At 40.5% G+C, this 18,410-nt stretch overlaps 1 protein-coding gene across 3 annotated transcripts; it reads left to right on the forward strand.

Annotated features, from left to right (window-relative positions):
- Positions 1-1,067: 1,067 nt before the first annotated feature.
- Positions 1,068-18,393, forward strand: LOC139467139 (sulfotransferase 1C2A-like). Of its 3 annotated transcripts, none has more exons than XM_071248859.1 (6): positions 1,068-1,126; positions 7,499-7,689; positions 10,039-10,368; positions 11,130-11,233; positions 12,396-12,558; positions 14,937-15,115. In XM_071248859.1, the coding sequence occupies exons 2-6, from the start codon at positions 7,521-7,523 to the stop codon at positions 15,059-15,061; spliced, it is 891 nt and encodes a 296-aa protein (XP_071104960.1). In that variant the 5' UTR covers positions 1,068-1,126; positions 7,499-7,520; the 3' UTR covers positions 15,062-15,115. The 3 variants fall into 3 exon arrangements, with proteins under 3 accessions (XP_071104960.1, XP_071104959.1, XP_071104958.1); XM_071248858.1 differs by lacking the exon at positions 1,068-1,126 and adding an exon at positions 4,884-4,959; XM_071248857.1 differs by lacking the exon at positions 1,068-1,126 and adding an exon at positions 17,344-18,393 and having other exon boundaries at positions 7,652-7,689; positions 14,937-15,036.
- The last annotated feature ends 17 nt before the right edge of the window (positions 18,394-18,410 follow it).

Raw genomic sequence — 18,410 nt, forward strand, 5'->3', positions numbered from 1 at the left:
CCATTGGTGAGATGCATCACTGAAAAGAGGGAACAGAATTGGAATAATCCCATTCGTCCCAGGTAGCTGCCATCCAGAGTCTGGCTTCCCTACAAACCACTATCAACATGATTGTTTAACAAGAGGGATGTCTTCAGCTTTCCAATGGTCAACTTTCCCAAATGTCAACCGATATTAGTGCAGCTCCAGCGTTTGGTGTCTACATTTCACAACATTTCAGATACAATGGTCTTTCTGTGAAGATTTCAAAGGGAGTAAGCTGACACGCCGTGATATAACTGGAATAATGTTAAAAGCGGCGTTAAACCCAACTCACTCACTCACCCCTTGACCAAATCACAGGACGTGCATGTTGTATCATCTCCCTAATTTACGAAGTTGATACGGACTCGTCTAAGCGGGCCAAATGGCTTGCCACTCTAGTTTTAGTCTATTATGCCAAACACTATTTCAAAGTCTATGCCAAACACTATTAAAGGGTCTTCTAACTCACATTTTATGAAATATACAGATGGCCTCAGTTACACGGTTACAATTTCACACAGTAATAACAACGCCTAGATTGAGGATACTAGATTCAGACTGGACGGAGACGCCCGGTCCTTAATGTTTTTTGAGCAGTATACTAAGAAGTAGGATAAATGTGTTTCTTTAAGCAGATAACTTTTATGAAATTTCAGGAAAGCTGTGAAATCTTATAGAATTATTATGCCGAATATCAAAGTTGTACTGATGTGAGGTGAGGTGAAATGGGATTTAACGTCGCGTCCAAGATTATTGCACTTATATAGCGACGTGCATGTACGTGTGTGTGTTTGTGTGGCTGCTTGTACTAGTCCGGACTGATGTCGAGTTGTAGTACTAGGCCACTGAGATACCATGCCGTAGTTTAACATGAATATCCCACTAAGACACAGTGTACTGACTCCGAGCCGACCAGCCCCTGAATGCCGAGCGCCAGACAGGGAATTTCATGTGCCATCTTTTAACGTCTTTTTGTATGACGCAGGTGGGAATCGAACCCCGGACCTTCCGCTCTCCACGCGGACGCTCTACCACTAGACAACGGAGGCGGTCCTTGTACTGATGTTATTCACAGAACAATATGCAGTTTATGAAAAAAACAGTGAGTGAACATTGTTTTATACTTTGTCAGCTGTAACACCCTGGTACCTAGATAACCCTGGCGTTGATGTTTGATGTTTCCATGGTTCCTGGAACTCAAATGAGGGGCAAAAGAAAGTATACAAGTTTGTTTTTATGCAATTGAAAATTCAAAAATTGTTGTTAAATTTGATTATGTCTATTTAACCATCACTCATTCCTGCAACAGTTTGTAAAAAGTAATCTGTGGCTGGTTAATTGTTTCTATACATATACTGGTTCAATGAAGCCTTGGGTTAGAAATGAATTTGCAACCGCATGATCCCTATAATGTTTGAAATGTGGTAAAACTACCGAAAAAAGCAAATTTATTGATTTTCAAAGATAAGATGACTAAGATACCCACCAGCTGTTATGTACTATGCGAAATATTTTTTTAAAATGTTTTTAACTTAATAATATGTTTAAAGAAATAAAACTTTGTAGAAGTATACTGACTAAGCGCCAGTACAGTTTTTGGATATAATACCGCTAACTTAAGATATTTTCAATTGAAAATCAAACATATAGTAGAATCAACTGAAAGGTATAGTTTCTTTTGACCATGAGTTTATATAATTCTTTAGCGATGTACACTTGTCAGTGATGCACAGGAACAGGAGCCTTATGCTCTGGTGTCATCTGCAGCCGGTATATTTTTCATTTCCGATCACTCTTCGGGATCAACGGATATTCCAGGCTGCGTCTTTAATGTATTTCCAACTTCCACGGCGTTGTTGGTGTAACAGATGAAACTCACGTACAGATTGTTGTCTGTTATTTGTTTGAATATTTTTTTGCTATTTACCTGACATTTTTCCAACCTTGATTTGGAAACACATGTATGTGCGATTGTTGAAGCTGTTGATGGGCAAAGCCATAATCTGATAGGTCACACATTCGGATTATCTGTGCCATCTTTGGGTCACAGCTCTGACAACTACAGCAAAAAACTTGTCTGTCTCAATATGTTACATATTTTACAACAATGTATTTTTATAAATCTGTCTATATATGACTTTGTCAGATATTACCGTGGGGTATAATTCTAAATGTCTGTCACGACAGCACTATTGCATAAGGACAATTAATTTTTCAATAGTGCAGTAACATTGATATGAAACTAATGTTGTATAATGATATAGACGTGTGTTACATGTGGATGGATTATACTTATCAAGATTAGGACAGTGGTAAGTAAGATTATCTAAAACGGATTTAGCTGGGATTATATATCGGGATGATTATCCTCGTCCCCTTTCCACATAGCGATCTTAGTGCGAAGACGATCGTAACTCCCATACTTAAACATAGACCTACCACTGTTGTAGTGCTAAGACGATCGTAACTCCCATACTTTAACATAGACTGACCACTGTTGTATTGCTAAGACGATCGTAACTGCCATACTTTAACATAGGCTTAACACTGTTGAAGCGCTAAGCTGATCGTAACTCGCATACTTTAACATAGACTTAACACTGTTGAAGCGCTAAGACGAGCGTAATTATAACTCCCATACTTTAACATAGACTTACCACTGTTGAAGCGCTAAGACGAGCGTAATTATAACTCCCATACTTTAACATAGACTTAACACTGTTGAAGCGCTAAGACGAGCGTAATTATAACTCCTATACTTTAACATAGACTTACCACTGTTGAAGCGCTAAGACGAGCGTAACTCACATACTTTAACATAGTCTTACGTCAGTCGTAGCGCTACGACGATCGTAACCCCTATAGTTTAACATAGATTTACGATTTACGACGTTAAGGCGATAGTAGCTCGCATACTTTAACACAGACTTACCACTGTTGAAGCGCTAAGCCGATCGTAACTCCCATACTTTAACATAGACTTACCACTGTTGAAGCGCTAAGACGAGCGTAGCTCCCATACTTTAACATAGACTTACCACTGTTGAAGCGCTAAGCCGATTGTAACTCTCATACTTTAACATAGACTTACGTCAGTCGTAGCGCTAAGGCGATAGTAGCTCCTGTACTTTAGCATAGACTTACGTCAGTCGTAGAGTTATGATCGCTTTTGTGGAGCGGGCCCTGTTCTCCACGTTGCCCCTACACACACCTCTACGTTTTGTCTGATACGTGTCACATGCCTTTATTACATTGATAAGAGATATCTGAACTAAATATTTGTTCTCACCATCTGCCATCTCACTCGGCATGGTGAAACCTCATCAAAACGATCAAACCTCTTACCTCTGCACTCCCGAAGACTTCTAAGAGTGGCAATGACATAGACATTATTTTTTCAAGAAACATTCAGAAAAGGCTGAGGGACATAATCTCAAAGTCAGTGTTAATTTTGTTGATGATTGTGTACTGCTGGACGGTACAGAAATGAATGTTAACCAAGCGAAGTGCCATATCAAATCGCCCAAGTCCTTCGCTTGGATGAATGAGACTGTTCAACACATTGTGGATGCCCAGCTTGGGCACAAACCCAGTATCTTAAGCGACATTATGGTGTAGCTCGTTCATGTCTTTACCGTTTTCGCCATGTTTCTGGTTTTGGCACAGAGGTCCATCCATGGTATGACACAGAATATGTAGAGGGCGTCATGGAAAATGATGAATACAAAATTATTTAGAAATAGTCCCGTTTACAGCCACAGATCTATCCAGGATCATCTAACCTCATCTTGTCCTTTTTGATGAATCCAATGAAATCATTTATATTATTGAATTTGTCAGTCCCTTTTGACAAGATTCAGGAAAAGGATGACAAATATGCAGACCTCGCTTTCGAAATTTCACGCTTGCATCCCAAGTACCAAGTTGTCCGTCTCACCATTGTTCTCGATGCCTTAGGTTTGGTACCTCCCAATCTGTTGATTGGCATTGGGAGAGCACCCGGGTTTGCTACCAGGAATACAACCCATCTGACAATGTGGGTTATGCAGAAGGTAGCAGTGTTGGGGAGTCTCCACATTCTCCCAAAAGTTCTGGGTGGGTTTGATTGACTAGGCAGCGCTTCCTGGGAGAAGTCCCATTCGCTGTGTGGGCTACGTGTAGAGGGGGAAAGGACCTTGAGCTATGAATGAGCCTAACCAGTCTGACTGTGCCAGGATCACCCAAACCCTCTTTGCTGCATTTTCTATTTTAATCTATACAAAAATAATTAAACAAATGAAATAAAATAATAATAATAATTTAGAACATAACAATATATTAGAATTATGTTAAATATAATCGTAAGTCACTCTTGCCTAACATTAGGAATAGAATATGCTTGTCGTAAAAGGCGACTTACGGAATCGGGTGGTCAGGCTCGCTGACTTTGTTGATGCATGTCATCGATCCCAATTGCGTGGATCGATGCTCATGATATTAATCACTGGATTGTTTAATCACTCAATTATTTACAGACTGCCGTCATATAGCTGGAATATTGCTGGGTGCGGCGTTAAACAACAAACCAACCAACCAATCAAAGATTATTTTGTGTCACTAATAAATCTGCAGTAGAGAAATGTTTAACGCTAGAAATTTAAGTCCACTGTACATTGACTTAACCAAACTAAACGTTAGATAAATGAAGGAATTTATATTTTGTAATTATATTCCACCGTTGATAGGCTTATTGAGACACATGAATGAATCTGAATCCGACTTTGAGATCAGACAGTCAGCTCACGACAGTCATTCTGAAACACTGAGCTGAACATTGTCCACACATCTGAAACCGATCGCAGAAACGCAACCGACTTTAACCGTCTCCAATCTTGTTGGGCTACAACGCAGGGGCCAGATAAGACTCATCCGTCCTTTGTCTGTATGCATCAGCAGGTAGGCAGTCAACAAATAATTTATTTGTACCAGTTTTCTGTTTCTGCCTTTCATTGGGTTCTGGTCTTGTATGTTGTAGATAGATATTGTGACGCTCAAGCCACTGGGCCGCAATGTAGGACACTCACAGTGGTCAGTGTCATGTCACTTCAGTCGGGCCCAAAGGTTGAAGTTGCGTTCCTGTGCAAACACCATATGTAAACTTTTCACATTGCCAACCGTAAGTGTATTGAGGTTGGCAATCTCCCTGTTTCACGTTGATATATATTTATTTCAGCCTGTCAGCGTAATTGTCTTTCTCAAACCAGTACCCGTCCGCGAAATGTGCTTCACTTTAGAGTTTTCGCCCACGTTCAACTAACTCTGTGTCGTAACGGTAATACTAAAACGGCGTTTAGCTCACACTCTCCTACTTAATTGACGCTCACACTCTCCTACTTAATTGACACTTGATACTCCAAGTAAACACGCTCTTTATTGCAATGGTTGGAAACCGCGTGGCGCAGTCTTCTCAGGCGCTGTGCATACAGACCGCCTCCGTGGTCTAGTGGTAGAGCGCCCGCCCGAAGAGCGGAAGGTCCGGGGTACGATCCCCGACCGCGTCATACCAAAATACGTTAAAATATAGTACTTGTTGTTACCCTGTCTGGCGCACGGCAGTAAGAGACTTAAACAAGGACTGGTCGGCCGAAGTCAAATTATTTTGTCTGAGTGGAGTATTCATGTTAAACTCCGGCGTGGTATCTCATCTTTTGGCACACACACACACACACACACACACACACACACACACAGACACACACACACACACACACACACACACACAGACAGAAACCATGAACATATGATTGCAACACACTGGAAGGATGTCCCTTTCTATGACTGTGGAGAGATGGGCAGCAGATTTTAAGCTTGGCATGGAGAGGCTTGAAGCCAACCCCCTCCTGGAAGGCCTTCACGTCAGTAACAGCAGATATGATCTAGACAATCCACGATACGGTGATGACGGACCGGCAAATGACTGACCGTCATATTACCAATTAAGGAGGCATTTTCCAAGGAGAGAGTACATTCTATTGTAATAGAATCTTTGCAGTGAATATAGTGTCAACTCGCTGGGTTTCAAAGGTTCTGACACCAGATAAAAATCGCACCAGGCACATAATGTCTTGAAATAATCTAGATCCCGCTGAAGCTGATTCAGTGCTTTGTGACAATGGGGAGTCCAAACAACAGTGAAAACAGTGGAAGCATTTGACAAGAGCATCACCTAACAATGTAAAGCCTGTTCCATCAACTGGAGTGGTAATGTGAGGTGAGGTGAGGTGAAACGGGATTTAACGTGGCCTCTAAGATTATTACACTTATATAGCGACGTGCATGTGTGTGTGTGTGTGTGTGTGTGTGTGTGTGTGTGTGTGTGTGTGGCTGCTTGTACTAGTCCGGACTGATGCCGATTTATAGTGCTGGCACACTGAGATACCATGCCGCAGTTTAACATGAATACCCCACTCAGACACAGTATATTGACTCCGAGCCGACCAGTCCTTGTTTTAGCCACTTAATGCCGAGCGCCAGACAGGGTAACAACAAGTACCATCTTTTAACGTCTTTTGGTATGACTGTACTGCTGTATCTCTTGCCTAACGCTGCAACCAACAATACACCTGCCAGACTTCAGCCTGTGAAATACGAATCTGGACCAGACAGCCAATTGCGTTACTGATTTTGTTGAAGCACGAAACGATATGTTAACTTTAAAGTTAGTCTGCGGCATACAATTGGAGAGATTCTGCAGAGATTCTGAGAAACACCAGAAGGCTATCTGTCAGCAAATACACACACAATATAATACATGATTTAACAAACAGACAGAAGACTTAACATACCACTATTGGAAAGAAATTATTAAACACAATATAATATTATATAATATATACTCAACACCAATAGAAACACGAATACCATAAATGCTGGTTACTATATGAAGATTTCTCATATTCAAAAGATATTAGGTTGGTTCGACGCACAAGCGAACATACTGATATGTCGGTGAACCGATCGATGCTCATAAACGCATCACATCCGTTTCAAGATGCACCATTTGTCTCGTGCAGGAATACCGTGCAAAGCTTGGAAATCACGTGCAGTATATCATGATAAGAATAAAGACACTCTTTGGTAACACTTGACTGATTGTTAGTTTTGTCATTAAGTGGTACACATTGGAAACATCTCTTCTTAATGTACATACTTCTCTATATGTTTCCATGGGTCGCGTTTCTTTAGGGGGTGAGTATATATTAACACTGTAGTTTATTTAAGACAGTAAACATAATTGATAAACTTGCCAAAATCTTCTGATATTCGCGTCTGAGATGAATATTTGAATTGGTCGGAATCTACTCTCGGATGGCGCCCCCTCCCTCGTTTGGTTGGTGGTGGGAAATTGTGTATCACTTTACCACGGATATAAACATATTGTACAGAACTGAGGATGACAATATTACAAGAAGCGACGTTAATGATTGTTTTCCAGGTGACAGCCGTAAACTTCAACCATGCCAATCATCACAGTGTCTCCCAGCGCTGATCCGACAAACGAGCACAAAATCTTAGAGGTCAACGGAAGGCCATATCCTTATGTGTTCGATGAGGACCTTGTCTCGAATATTCCCAATTTGAAACTCCGTGATGACGACGTCATGCTCTGTGGTTACATGAGATCGGGTAGGTGATAAGTTTGCAGCATACACTATACCACGTCCCACGTCACTGGCTATAAGTAACCCGATATCATCATCCGGGTTAGAATTGGCCTTCAGCAATCCATGCTTGCGGTAAGAGGTGAATGACACGATAGGGTGGTCAGGCTCGATGTCTAGGCTGATCCATGTCATCGTATCACAATTACGCAGATCGATGTTCAGGATGCCAATCACTGAATTTTCTGGTCCAAACTCATATTATGCCCGCCTCTGTACCAAGCCTTTCAACAAGAGGGATGATTTCGATTTTCCAATCATTAATTTCTCATTCGTGATGAACATTACCATCAGTTCCGCTCATGACATCTACATATTTCAATTATCTCAGTATCTCAATTGTTTTTAAAAAAAGAGCGTGTCCATTGTATTCAGATTTCACGGAAAGACACATTTTGCTTACAATGAATCCTCTCGATCGCCAGTTTCACCCCCAAAGGCCGTCAAACCCATTTCCATAATCTCTTCAGACATGTTCTGTTAGACATTTAGAGGAACTTACTCTATATGAGAGGCACGGGTGGCTCAGTAGTCTAAGGCGCCGCTGAGCAGAGATGAGTCATTTGTACACACCAGAAACCTATGATTGTGGGTTCGAATCCCGGTTCGCCCCGATTATGTTTCTAGATTTGTCAGTACCCAGAGCTCCAGATAAGCTGCGTATCTGCGTAAAATACGCATACGAAATGCAGAAATACGCAGTAAAAATCAAATCCAAGCGTATCAAATACGCAACGAACATTACAGATACGCTACAAAAATAAAACTTGTGCCATCACACTTTCTTGTGGAAGTATCGTGGTATTTTTGAGTCCTATAAAGCTTTCGAACCCACACGACACCAGTTGGCAGGGCCTAGATGAATAGTATTTTGAAATATTTAACTTAAATACCCACATGTGTAAAAACTAGTCGGTAACAGAAATTTGAAAACCCAGATATAATTACTGATACCCAATGATTTTTAAATGCATGGGTAAAATACCCACAACACCAAAAGCTTATCTGGAGGTCTGTGTACCCGACCTTTGCTCATCAGTTTCACCAAAGTTTCACCTGTTTCACTTCGGGCTTCCTTCCTGGATGAAGCCTACACGCCATGACAGAACTGGAATACTGTTCAAGCGGCGTTAAACCTCACTCACTCACTCACTCCTGTACATGACACGTTGCTTGTCAACAGTATGGGCGCTGCTATCCCATGTCATGAATAATGGCACTTAATGAACATTGTGATGCATGTACTACCGGTAGATGCTTATCCTTCTAGTAGACTGTGGCATCACTGATCTTACTTAGTTTGGTACCATAATGCAATCGCTGAAGACGTCGTTGTCCAAAGTGGTAAAATGTACGAGCTGCATCACTAAAGGTTCTCATCTCACATGGTACTGACACTGACTGTGACATCACTAAAGGTTCTCATCTCACATGGTACTGACACTGACTGTGACATCACTAAAGGTTCTCATCTCACATGGTACTGACACTGACTGTGACATCACTAAAGGATCTCATCTCACATGGTACTGACACTGACTGTGACATCACTAAAGGTTCTCATCTCACATGGTACTGACACTGACTGTGACATCACTAAAGGTTCTCATCTCACATGGTACTGACACTGACTGTGATATCACTAAAGGTTCTCATCTCACATGGTACTGACACTGACTGTGATATCACTAAAGGTTCTCATCTCACATGGTACTGACACTGACTGTGACATCACTAAAGGTTCTCATCTCACATGGTACTGACGCTGACTGTGACATCACTAAAGGTTCTCATCTCACATGGTACTGACACTGACTGTGAAGATGCTTGCTGTAAAAGGCGACTATGCATGTCGTAAGAGGCTACAAGCGAAATCGTGTGGTCAGGCTCGCTGACTTGGTTTATGCATGTGATCGTATCCCAGTTGAGTGGATCGATACTCATGATATCAATCACTGGATTGTCTGGTACAGACTCGATTACTTACAGACCGCCGTCATAAAGGTCGAATATTGCTGAGTGCGGCGTTAAACAAAGTTTAACAAACAAACAAACGAATAAACAAAACAAAAGTGACATGACTGAACTACTGATACAAGCGGTGTTCTCAAACTCAATCAATAACTCATTCCCCCCGATAATGTGTTTAGGCTTGTCAGCACATACCGTGGTCGTGGGTTTCACCAAAGTTGTAAACGTCTGAGACCTGCATCACTTCAGGTTCACATCCCACATTAAGTTAACATACTGGAATATTGTTCTACAATAAACCTAACTCACTCACTCAATCAGTCACTCATTCACACCCTCACAGGAACACATTGGAACTTTGAGATCATCAGCATGCTGTTGAATGGTATTGTGGAGACGATACCACACAGGAAGGAATCTCTCCACCTGGAACAGGCATCGCAGGACAAACTGGACCATTTCCCATCACCAAGAGTCCTCAGTTCACACCTTCTATTTGAAAACCTGCCAAGGGAGATACTAGACAGGAAGACGAAAATTGTGTACCTCATACGGGACCCGAGAGACGCCTTGTCATCCTGGTATACATGCATTAAGAAGATTAATCTTTCATATAACGAGCAGTGGAATATAACGTTACCGGATTGGTTAGAACTGAGTACCAGTGGTAAATGTGAGTCTGTTATGCATAATTACATAAATCGCAATTACAGATTATTTATAATATATTAGATATCTTCATGTTATGTAAACGATTCAGAGTGTGACATAAATCATATTTACATCATTTGTCTCGCTCGCAATGCCAGAATGCTAGTGAGTTTGCTATGTTAGGCTTTGGGCGTATTAATTATCATGCTAACTTTAACATGCATGTCACACAACAAACAGAAAAGGGCACATTCATATTTGAATATATACAAAAATATGGTGAAAAGAGGACTTGGCGGTTCATTTTGAAAACCACGAAGGACACCATTTTGAATAGTGACTGGTGATATTATTTACCTTTAATAGTATATGTTATTATACAGTAAACTACAGGGGTACTTCAAAGTTAAGTTCGTTTTAACCGTAGGTCGTTATAACATATATAGAGCATATATACAGCAATGGCCGGGACCAAAAATATGTTCGTTATATCCGTCAGTTCGTTATAAGCGTTTTCATTATAAACGTAGTTTACTGTGTGCTGATATTAATGAAGCGAAGATATTGTTTACTATTTTATTTACATTCTCTGAACAATACTAGTAATTATTGTCATGATTTCCTGGACGTTTATCTTTTAACGTCTTCCCGTACTTAATTCTTTCCACAGAGAAGATTGTATTTGCTTTGCTCATGGCCCTTGTTCTTTAAGTAAAATATAGCATGTTGTAAGTTTCGTGATTACTTACATGTCACTGTCTCGTGTTGTTTTCTGTGTGACAGTGGAGTGGGGGAGCTGGTTTGAGAATATCGCGAGCTGGGAGAGGGCTCTACAGGAACACCCAGATCATCCCATACTCCTTGTGTTTTATGAAGAGCTCATGCAGGTATGTTAAAAATATATTATTAGTTATGGTGTCTTTAGTTGCCGCATACGCTACGCCCAATATTTTTCTGCTAACCTAAAATGACACCGTATACGGCAACTAAAGACATCATAATGAACTTAATATGCCGAAAAGTTTACACTTTCTGGTATCCATATTGCACATTTTGCCTTTTATCAGAGATTTCCTCATCGGTACTACCAGCAAAGCGTTTGACAGCCATTACTGATGTCAAAGGGAGACCACTCTTCAAACCGTACAGGCCAAACCTTGTTGAAAATTTTAACTATAATCTTTATAAATAAAGTCACGAATGTGATCTCGAAACATATTAATGTCCTTGCACATCACAATTAATGATAGTATTACACAAAACGAGTCAAATAAAGAATTTCGGTACCAGCATTACCATGTCAAATATGTGAGGTGGGTGTTGGAAATTCCAAGATGGCTGTTACTGACGGTATACGGTCTCATGTTAGGTCAGTATCGACCATCTTGGATTTTACGGACGGTATACGGGCTCATGTGGGGTCAGTAGTTCTGCTCTCTGATTGGTCAAACTCACTTTGAGGCAAAATAAACATAAAGATGCATGACCCTTGTCATCGTCATGACAGTTTTGAACAGATACAACGATTAACATGAATATAGAGATCGTCAGACTGACTTTTGTTAGTAAATGGAACAGTTGAAAATGGTTTCTTTGATTATCAACTTTTTGAACCCATCTATGTATTTTACTCACCGTTAAGTTGTCGTTTGCAGGCAGTTATAAGGGTCGCCCTGGAATTCAATACTGACTTTTGTTTTTGGTGCTGGGTGGGTGAGTGGATGGTTGTCGACGTGCTTTATCAAGAAATAACTAACCTTTGCATAACATTCTGGTCGGTTTAGTGTGGTTTTAAAGTGTAACTTGGTTATTACAAATTCTGATGTGATCTCGAATAAAGACCTTTAGGATGAATGGACCAGAAGAAAACCAAATTGACTTTACATATCTACTGCTCACTTGAACCGACCCCCAAAATAGTTTCGGAACAATACGTTTACAATGAGAAATACATTTAAACCTCGTTAATCCGGCAGTTCTGATTATTGATGCTTTAAAACTGAAATATAAGCTGATTTGGTTGAAACATGCATTTTCTTATTCATCCAGGAACCTCTCAAGGAAATCACGCGAATAAAGGATTTTCTTGGCTTACCTCGAGATGAACATTTTTGTAAAAGAGTGGTTGAGAAAACAAAGTTCGAGAAAATGAAAAACGACAAGGAAAAATATACAGAGAGATTTGCAGGGAATGCAGTCCATTACCATAAAGGTAAAATTATATATGATACATGCCAGCCATGAACCGTGAAAAGTAATTAAATGTAGCTTCCCAAGTAAAACGGCATGGTCTGATATTGTTAAGGAAAGGATTATTTTTGCAGACCAGGAAGCTGTATGCTCTAAGCTGCTATCTAGACTTAACTTAAATAGATATGTTTCGCTACTTAATGATAAAGAACACAGACTCTGGCTGCTTGCACTTGAACGTCCTGAACAGTTCCCAAACCTGTCTCATCTTGCACGGCTGGGATGTCTAAATATAGAATCTAGGGAATGTCGATGTAGAATTGTAGCTCATGATATTTTTAAGTCTGCTTTTTTGTATTGTCCATTGAATATGAATGACAGAAATGAACTATTTGAAATCATTTGTGATGTGATATATGTCTCTACATTTGCAAGACTATGTAGTGAGGACGATGATATAATCCTGTCTTTACTACATGGCGGTAAGCCTGAGTATTTTATCTCTTGATCACAAAGTCTATGGGGTGACCTTATGGTTATTGTGTCAAGGTACAGTAGGAAATGGCTGTATCTTACTTACTTACTTTGGAGATTTAACGTGCGCTTTCCGACTGATGCTTATTTCGCACACGGGCCCGGCCAGGCCATTTAATGTGTTTCCGAAAGGGGCGAAAGTGGTGTGTGCAACCCAAGAGGGGGCTTTCGGGGTTGCTTATATAGAATTTTGGAATTTTGAGATTTGGAATAGATGCCGATGGGTTTGGGGAGGAGAACTAAGGGAGCTGGGTATGGTGGATGTTTGTTTGTTTATGTAATTTTGATTTGCTAGATTATAGTGTTTTTAGATGCGTTTTATTAGTTCCGTTTTGATTAAGAATACGCCAAAGGCCTTGAAGTTTTCTAGTTTATTTTGTGGGTTTAGTATTGCTTCTAGAGTGAGAGCCTTGTTTAGATTGAGGGCGGTTGTATCTGTTTCAAAACAGTTATAAGAATGCTTGATTGTCATACATTTTGTAGTTATCATTTCTCATAATATTGTTAAATTATACTACTGTACAGCTCTGTAATTATACATAATATCATATGTGATATGTATCTTCAAGATCTGGAGGAAAAAAAGAATATCTATCTATCTATCTATCTATCTATCTATCTATCTATCTATCTATCTATCTATCTATCTATCTATCTATCTATCTATCTATCTATCTATCTATCTATCTAGTGCTTGGGACTTATCGCTTTGATCTTTGTCGGTGCTAATTATCAAGCTGGCTTCAATTTGCCCATTGCTAGTTCCATTCTCTCACCTATTAGTGCTAATTACCCCGGCCTCCTGTTTGCCCATTGCTAGTTCCATTCTCTCACCTATTAGTGCTAATTACCCCCGGCCTCCTGTTTGCCCATTGCTAGTTCCATTCTCTCACCTATTAGTGCTAATTACCCCGGCCTCCTGTTTGCCCATTGCTAGTTCCATTCTCTCACCTATTAGTGCTAATTACCCCCGGCCTCCTGTTTGCCGATTACCTATCAATGATAACCTAAGTGCTGGCTTCCATACTATCAGCGCTAAATACTGTAAAGCGTTGGTTTCCATTGTCTATTGCTAATCACCTATCAGCGCCAGTTATTTGTTGGTTTCCCTTGTTAGTTTCCTACCCTTATCACTTTCCACCTTTTGTTATCTTATTAATTTTGTTGTCCTCAAATGTACATACATATGCTCTCTGCCTCATGGCATTCATTCATACCCAGCTCCCTTAGTTCTCCTCCCCAACCCCATCGGCACCTATTCCAAATCTCAAAATTCCAAAATTCTATATACGCAACCCCTAAAGCCCCCTCTTGGGTTGCACACACCACTTTCGCCCCTTTCGGAAACACATTAAATGACCTGGCCGGGCCCGTGTGTGAAATACGCATCAGTCGGAAAGCGCACGTTAAATCTCCAAAGTAAGTAAGTAAGTAAGTAAGTAAGTAAGGCATTCATTCACCTGATGAGGGAGTAAACATGTACTCCGAAACGTTGTGTTCCTCATAATAAAGCGGCGTGCATCCATGAATTCTCTTACTTATGTGTATCACGTCTAAATGCCTTTCAAAGGCATGTATGATACGTTTCGCGCAAAAATGACAAAATGAGTTATGACAACTACTCTTGAATATAAGCGACAAAACCATTTCCATGCTCAAAAGAGATCTCTGCTAAAAGCAGAGACCACTGAGCTGTCCAACTGGTGTTTTTTAATCACTTTGAAACAGTGATGACACCAGGTGCTCACGTCAAGTGTAAAAGGTGAGGTTAACTATTCCACTTCATCGTAGGCATGTGTTTCTAATTGCACTATCAAATATGTCAACCTATATCGTTGTGTACCTAAATTTGTCTATCTGCTGCAGCTGTTATCGGGAACTGGAGGACGATGTTCACTGTTGCCCTGAGTGAGTGGTTTGACGACCTGTATGAGGAACAGATGGCTGAGTCGATCTTCAGGAAGAGGTACTCTCACAGTGAGATGTCTTGAGAACATGTGAAATACACATCCCACCAATGGCATATGTGTAGGAGAAACCATGTCTCCGAGGGATTACTAGAGATTGTAAACCCTCACATGAGGGTTTACAATCTCTAGTAATCTCTAGGAGACATGGTTTGTCCAACTTATAAACCGACTCATCGCATAGACAACGTTTTTAATTAAATAACTGTAATAAAAACTCTCAAATGTATAACCTGGATCGGAGATGAAATATCGCCTGCAGTCGTGAACTCCGTTCAATGAAACCGGTGACCTCAGCACACGGGTTTCGCAACGGTGCCAAATCTGCAAGTGCGTCTCGCAATGGCACGAAATCTGCACGTACGTCTCGTAGGCTTTTCGTAGTTTTTGTTCTATCACGGGTTTACAATGATTGGAAGCCCTCCTGCGATGTGTTACAATCGTTGTAATACCTCCTGTGAGTAGCCAGTAGGTTTATAAGAGGCAAACAGTGGTTAATTGTCGATACGTTAATTGTCTTGTTCTCAGAAACATGAAAACAAAGTGATTTGGATTACATGCCTACAGGTGTATGCTATTTACCCCTTATGAAAGTCATTAAGGCTGGATGAGTGAGTGAGTGAGTGAGTTTGGTTTTACGCCGCTTTTAGCAATATTCCAGCAATATCACGACGGGGGACACCAGAAATTGGCTTCACACATTGTACCCATGTCGGGAATGGAACAGGGTCTTCGGCGTGACGAGCGAACGCTTTAACCAATAACCAAGAATTAAGAGGGTATGTACGAAGAGGAACCCTGCGTTATCTGACACCTTTTTATGTTCTATGCATGTGGGTAAGTGTTGACATGGGACCACATTATACAATCTAAACAATGTAAGAAGAGTACAGTAGACTACGGTTATAACGAACTCAAAGGGACCACTAATTTTAGTTTGCAATAACCGTAGTTCGTTATAAGCATATATACAGCATATATGAAACAAATGTCTGGGACTAAGAAATGAGTTCCTTATATCAGTCAGTTCGTTATAAGCGTGTTCGTTATAAACTTAGTTTACTGTATGTACATAATATGACACTTTCTCGGGAGATGTGTATCTTTTTGTGTAAAAAATTAGTGTGTATACTACAACATCACAAATAAATCCGCAGTAAAGACATGTTTAACGCCAGAAATTATAAATTAACTGTACATAGACTGAACGAGCTAAACCCAGACAAACGAAGCTCTTGTAACCGTCATCTTGACTGTATGTTTATCTATTTAGCCGTGGTATATATCGTCATTGTGCCACCGTTGGTGGGCTTGTTGAGACACATAAATGAATGTGAATCTGACAGTGAGGTTAAACAGCCAGCTCACGACACTGTCTTTCTGAAACACTGGGCTTAACATTGTCCACATATCCGAAACCGATCGCAGAGACGCAACCGACTTGTTGGCGACAAAGCAAAATGGTACGCATCTACATGTTCATCGCTTTGGGGTTTTCGCCTACGTTAAATTCACGCTGTGGCATAACTGTGATACGAAAACAGCGTTTAGCTCACTTACTCTCATTAAGTTGAGAAGGTCGCTTGTGAGATCATCAAAGTGACCCCTGTTGCTCTTCGTAAACATACACTGCTTTCACCGACCGGGTGGGGATACAGGTAGTTTTGTCGTCTCGGGCAGTGTACAAAACTGCCCTCCTAAGTCACCCAGGGATTCTTTGATCAGAGGTTTTCATCCCAGATCCTCCTAGAATCATTGGTTTGTCACCACCATACCTGTGCTGGTAGTTCTGCATTTTCGATTTTCAAGGTCAAGGTAACCCTTTTTACTTCTGAAAGTTGCTTGGTTGAATTTGTCATGTCAGAAAACATATTATTAGACACTAAGGTTCCTTATGACTGGACGAGTAATCTGATGTGCATATCGACACAATTTTGAATTTTTACCCCTGTTTGACCTTTGTTGACCCTTCCCCAAAATGCCCGGGATTTTCAACCGGGCAGCCCAAGTCAAAATTGTTCAGTATACATCAAGAAACTCAAAAACACTTTCAAACCTTTGTGGCCATGATTTGGTCACGGGACTTACAGGCTGGTCTTCTAGTAGTAAATGTCCATGTGGTCACAAAGCAAGGTGTTCGTGATTTAACATTATTCATTCCAGATCCTTCCTCGGTGACAGTGCATCAGTAGTGTAGATGTTCCTCCATGATGCTCATAGTTTTCGTGCATGTGTTTCACATATCTCATTTTTCCTACTCTGCTGTTACCTAGATTACCTATGTGCATATCCATATTTGCTCACAGAGACTGTAGAGCTTTTGATATGACGAAAGCTCTCGTCGGAAACCATTTCGATTCGAACATGACGTATTACTTACTAGCTGTTGAGAACGTTTTGGACAGACAAGAAAAGGACGTCTACGAAACTGGGATAAATCACTCCGACATCGACGTCATTGGCAAAAGTGTATACAATGTGGAACGGGATTATGTTGAAAAACAAATAATTTTAATGTCTTCAGGTCAAGTTTCTTTGTGTAAGGCTAACTAACCATTTACCATTCAACCATCGAGTTAACATTTTAGGAGGGATTCATTCCTTAATTTAATTAAAAGAAGATATTCATGCTGAGATGAAGTAAAATATTGCATAGAACTGATGTTCTCATTTATCAATTTTGATAGTTTAGCATTATATGTTTTTAATGTTATTGTTATGTGTTTAATCATTACGGTAGATATGAACAAAATGGCTTTATAGTTTAAGGGAGGTAACTCCTTCGTGTATATCAGTTAAATACCATGGGACCAACTCATCAGGGCAGGTTGTATTCTATCATTAGGAGGCGCCATCTGGTGTCATGGGCGTTTGACTGTTAACAACCCTTCCGAGGTGAACATTGTCCATCCTTACCGTCCACTAATGTTGGAATTACCATGGCAATGGTATTAGATAAAATGTTCCACGCAGTTTGTAACTTGTAATTACTTTACATTTTAATGTAGTAATGCATTGCTTCATATACAACTTATGTGAACCGCCCTTCATTGACGCTTGAAGATACAAAACCATTGTCACCTCAGATAAAAGCTCAACCTCAATATTTCTTCACTCGCACATGAGAAGCGTTTAAGTAACTGCTGATGCCAGCCTCATTTCTTCATTGTAACCATCGGGACGGTCGGGTAGCCTAGTGGTTAAAGCGTTCGCTCGCCACGCCGAAGATCCGGGTTCGATTCCCGACATGGGTACAATGTGTGAAGCCCATTTCTGGTGTCCCCCGCCGTGATATTGCTGGAATATTGCTAAAGGCGGCGTAAAGCCATACTCACTCACTCATTGTAACCATTACTAAGTCCTTATGTATCCA

This window comes from Haliotis cracherodii, unplaced genomic scaffold (assembly GCF_022045235.1).
Source record: "Haliotis cracherodii isolate W230 unplaced genomic scaffold, xgHalCrac1.p SCAF_19, whole genome shotgun sequence".
Taxonomy (NCBI): domain Eukaryota; kingdom Metazoa; phylum Mollusca; class Gastropoda; order Lepetellida; family Haliotidae; genus Haliotis; species Haliotis cracherodii.

What these genes read in the sequence shown, in the direction of transcription:
- LOC139467139 (XM_071248857.1), top strand. Translation starts at nt 7,665, where the DNA reads ATGCTCTGTGGTTACATGAGATCGG. An exon ending in CTGTGGTTACATGAGATCGG is followed by an intron (nt 7,690 to 10,038) that starts GTAGGTGATAAG and finishes ACACCCTCACAG; the next exon opens with GAACACATTGGAACTTTGAG. An exon ending in TTTATGAAGAGCTCATGCAG is followed by an intron (nt 11,234 to 12,395) that starts GTATGTTAAAAA and finishes TTATTCATCCAG; the next exon opens with GAACCTCTCAAGGAAATCAC.